The following is a 5,000-nucleotide window of genomic DNA, read 5'->3' on the forward strand; positions in this document are numbered from 1 at the left end:
TATACAGGTACTACTACTACTATACATGACTATACAGGTACTACTACTAAACATGACTATACAGGTACTACTACTACTATACATGACTATACAGGTACTACTACTATTATACATGACTACACAGGTACTACTACTATACAGGTACTACTACTACTATACATGACTATACAGGTACTACTACTATACATGACTATACAGGTACTACTACTACTATACATGACTATACAGGTGCTACTACTATACATGACTATACAGGTACTACTACTATACATGACTATACAGGTACTACTACTATACATGGCTATACAGGTACTACTACTATACAGGTACTACTACTACTATACATGACTATACAGGTACTACTACTACTATACATGACTATACAGGTACTACTACTACTATACATGACTATACAGGTACTACTACAATACATGACTACACAGGTACTACTACTATACAGGTACTACTACTACTATACATGACTATACAGGTACTACTACTATACATGACTATACAGGTACTACTACTACTATACATGACTATACAGGTACTACTACTACTATACATGACTATACAGGTACTACTACTATACATGACTATACAGGTACTACTACTACTATACATGACTATACAGGTACTACTACTACTATACATGACTATACAGGTACTACTACTATACATGACTATACAGGTACTACTACTACTATACATGACTATACAGGTGCTACTACTATACATGACTATACAGGTACTACTACTATACATGACTATACAGGTACTACTACTATACATGACTATACAGGTACTACTACTATACAGGTACTACTACTACTATACATGACTATACAGGTACTACTACTACTATACATGACTATACAGGTACTACTACTACTATACATGACTATACAGGTACTACTACAATACATGACTACACAGGTACTACTACTATACAGGTACTACTACTACTATACATGACTATACAGGTACTACTACTATACATGACTATACAGGTACTACTACTACTATACATGACTATACAGGTACTACTACTACTATACATGACTATACAGGTACTACTACTATACATGACTATACAGGTACTACTACTACTATACATGACTATACAGGTACTACTACTACTATACATGACTATACAGGTACTACTACTATACATGACTATACAGGTACTACTACTATACAGGTACTACTACTATACATGACTATACAGGTACTACTACTATACATGACTATACAGGTACTACTACTATACATGACTATACAGGTACTACTACTACTATACATGACTATACAGGTACTACAACTATACATGACTATACAGGTACTACTACTATACAGGTACTACTACTATACATGACTATACAGGTACTACTACTATACAGGTACTACTACTACTATACATGACTATACAGGTACTACTACTATACATGACTATACAGGTATTACTACTATACATGACTATACAGGTACTACTACTATACATGACTATACAGGTACTACTACTATACATGACTATACAGGTACTACTACTATACAGGTACTGCTACTATACATGACTATACAGGTACTACTACTATACATGACTATACAGGTACTACTACTACTATACATGACTATACAGGTACTACTACTATACAGGTACTACTACTATACATGACTATACAGGTACTACTACTATACAGGTACTACTACTACTATACATGACTATACAGGTACTACTACTATACATGACTATACAGGTATTACTACTATACATGACTATACAGGTACTACTACTATACATGACTATACAGGTACTACTACTACTATACATGACTATACAGGTACTACTACTATACATGACTATACAGGTACTACTACTATACATGACTATACAGGTACTACGACTATACATGACTATACAGGTATTACTACTACTATACATGACTATACAGGTACTACTACTATACATGACTATACAGGTACTACTACTATACAGGTACTACTACTATACATGACTATACAGGTACTACTACTACTATACATGACTATACAGGAACTACTACTATACATGACTATACAGGTACTACTACTATACATGACTATACAGGTACTACTACTACTATACATGACTATACAGGTACTACTACTACTATACATGACTACACAGGTACTACTACTATACAGGTACTACTACTACTATACATGACTATACAGGTACTACTACTATACATGACTATACAGGTACTACTACTATACATGACTATACAGGTACTACTACTATACAGGTACTACTACTATACAGGTACTACTACTACTATACATGACTATACAGGTACTACTACTACTATACATGACTATACAGGTGCTACTACTATACATGACTATACAGGTACTACTACTATACATGACTATACAGGTACTACTACTACTATACATGACTATACAGGTACTACTACTATACATGACTATACAGGTACTACTACTACTATACATGACTATACAGGTACTACTACTATACATGACTATACAGGTACAACTACTATACATGACTATACAGGTACTACTACTATACATGACTATACAGGTACTACTACTACTATACATGACTATACAGGTACTACTACTACTATACATGACTATACAGGTACTACTACTACTATACATGACTATACAGGTACTACTACTACTATACATGACTATACAGGTACTACTACTACTATACATGACTATACAGGTACTACTACTATACATGACTATACAGGTACTACTACTATACAGGTACTACTACTACTATACATGACTATACAGGTACTACTACTATACATGACTATACAGGTACTACTACTATACATGACTATACAGGTACTACTACTATACAGGTACTACTACTACTATACATGACTATACAGGTACTACTACTACTATACATGACTATACAGGTACTACTACTACTATACATGACTATACAGGTACTACTACTATACATGACTATACAGGTACTACTACTATTCAGGTACTACTACTACTATACATGACTATACAGGTACTACTACTACTATACATGACTATACAGGTACTACTACTACTATACATGACTATACAGGTACTACTACTATACATGACTATACAGGTACTACTACTATACATGACTATACAGGTACAACTACTATATATGAGTATACAGGTACTACTACTATACAGGTACTAAATACATGACTCTACAGGTAGTAAATACATGACTCTACAGGTACTACTACTATACTAATACCTACAGAAAATACATGACTATACAGGGGAAACTTCAGACTGCATTACAGTGGGGCAAAAAAGTATTTAGTCAGCCACCAATTGTGCAAGTTCTCCCACTTAAAAAGATGAGAGAGGCCTGTAATTTTCATCATAGGTACACTTCAACTATGACAGACAAAATTAAAAAGAAAAATCCAGAAAATCACATTGTAGGATTTTTAATGAATTTATTTGCAAATTATGATGGAAAATAAGTACTTGGTCAATAACAAAAGTTTATCTCAATACTTTGTTATATACCCTTTGTTGGCAATGACAGATGTCAAACGTTTTCTGTAAGTCTTCACAAGGTTTTCACACACTGTTGCTGGTATTTTGGCCCATTCCTCCATGCAGATCTCCTCTAGAGCAGTGATGTTTTGGGGTTGTTGCTGGGCAACACGGACTTTCAACTCCCTCCAAAGATTTTCTATGGGTTTGAGATCTGGAGACTGGCTAGGCCTCTCCAGGACCTTGAAATGCTTCTTACGAAGCCACTCCTTCGTTGCCCGGGCGGTGTGTTTGTGATCATTGTCATGCTGAAAGACCCAGCCACATTTCATCTTCAATGCCCTTGCTGATGGAAGGAGGTTTTCACTCAAAATCTCACGATACATGGCCCCATTCATTCTTTCCTTTACACGGATCAGTCGTCCTGGTCCCTTTGCAGAAAAACAGCCCCAAAGCATGATGTTTCCACCCCCATGCATCACAGTAGGTATGGTGTTCTTTGGATGCAACTCAACATTCTTTGTCCTCCAAACACGACGAGTTGAGTTTTTACCAAAAACTTCTATTTTGGTTTCATCTGACCATATGACATTCTCCCAATCTTCTTCTGGATCATCCAAATGCTCTCTAGCAAACTTCAGACGGGCCTGGACATGTACTGGCTTAAGCAGGGGGACACGTCTGGCACTGCAGGATTTGAGTTCCTGGCGGCGTAGTGTGTTACTGATGGTAGGCTTTGTTACTTTGGTCCCAGCTCTCTGCAGGTCATTCACTAGGTCCCCCCGTGTGGTTCTGGGATTTTTGCTCACCGTTCTTGTGATCATTTTGACCCCACGGGGTGAGATCTTGCGTGGAGCCCCAGATCGAGGGAGATTATCAGTGGTCTTGTATGTCTTCCATTTCCTAATAATTGCTCCCACAGTTGATTTCTTCAAACCAAGCTGCTTACCTATTTTTTTTCCACCATAATTTGCAAATAAATAAATTAAAAATCCTACAATGTGATTTTCTGGATTTTTTTTCTAATTTTGTCTGTCATAGTCGAAGTGTACCTATGATGAACATTACAGGCCTCTCACATCTTTTTAAGTGGGAGAACTTGCACAATTGGTGGCTGACTAAATACTTTTTTACCCCACTGTATATTGAAATAACATCCTCACCAGAATCTCTTCAGACCCAGGACAGGGGGGGGGGTCCTGAGGAACATGTTCAACACTGGGGGGTGTCTCCTCCACTCTGTAGGTCCCGAGGAACATGTTTAACACTGGAGGGGGGGGGGGTGTCTCCTCCTCTCTGTAGGTCCTGAGGAACATGTTTAACATTGGGGGTGTCTCCTCCTCATGTTTAACACTGGGGGGGGGTGTCTCCTCCTCTCTGTAGGTCCTGAGGAACATGTTTAACATTGGGGGGGTGTCTCCTCCTCATGTTTAACACTGGGGGGGGGGGGGTCTCCTTCTCTCTGTAGGTCCTGAGGAACA

At 37.4% G+C, this 5,000-nt stretch overlaps 1 protein-coding gene across 1 annotated transcript in view; it reads left to right on the top strand.

Moving 5' to 3' along the window:
• Positions 1–5,000, top strand: part of LOC135529379 (3',5'-cyclic-AMP phosphodiesterase 4C-like) — a gene marked incomplete at its 3' end in the record, with an annotated part of 48,697 nt that overhangs the window by 39,827 nt on the left and 3,870 nt on the right. Inside the window, exon 14 of the mRNA XM_064958150.1 lies at positions 4,988–5,000. This exon is cut by the window's right edge and continues 170 nt beyond it. Within this exon, the coding sequence (XP_064814222.1) occupies positions 4,988–5,000 (13 nt within the window). The remainder of the gene's footprint in view (positions 1–4,987) is intronic.

The sequence above is a fragment of the Oncorhynchus masou genome, unplaced genomic scaffold (assembly GCF_036934945.1).
Source record: "Oncorhynchus masou masou isolate Uvic2021 unplaced genomic scaffold, UVic_Omas_1.1 unplaced_scaffold_1151, whole genome shotgun sequence".
NCBI classification, from domain to species: domain Eukaryota; kingdom Metazoa; phylum Chordata; class Actinopteri; order Salmoniformes; family Salmonidae; genus Oncorhynchus; species Oncorhynchus masou.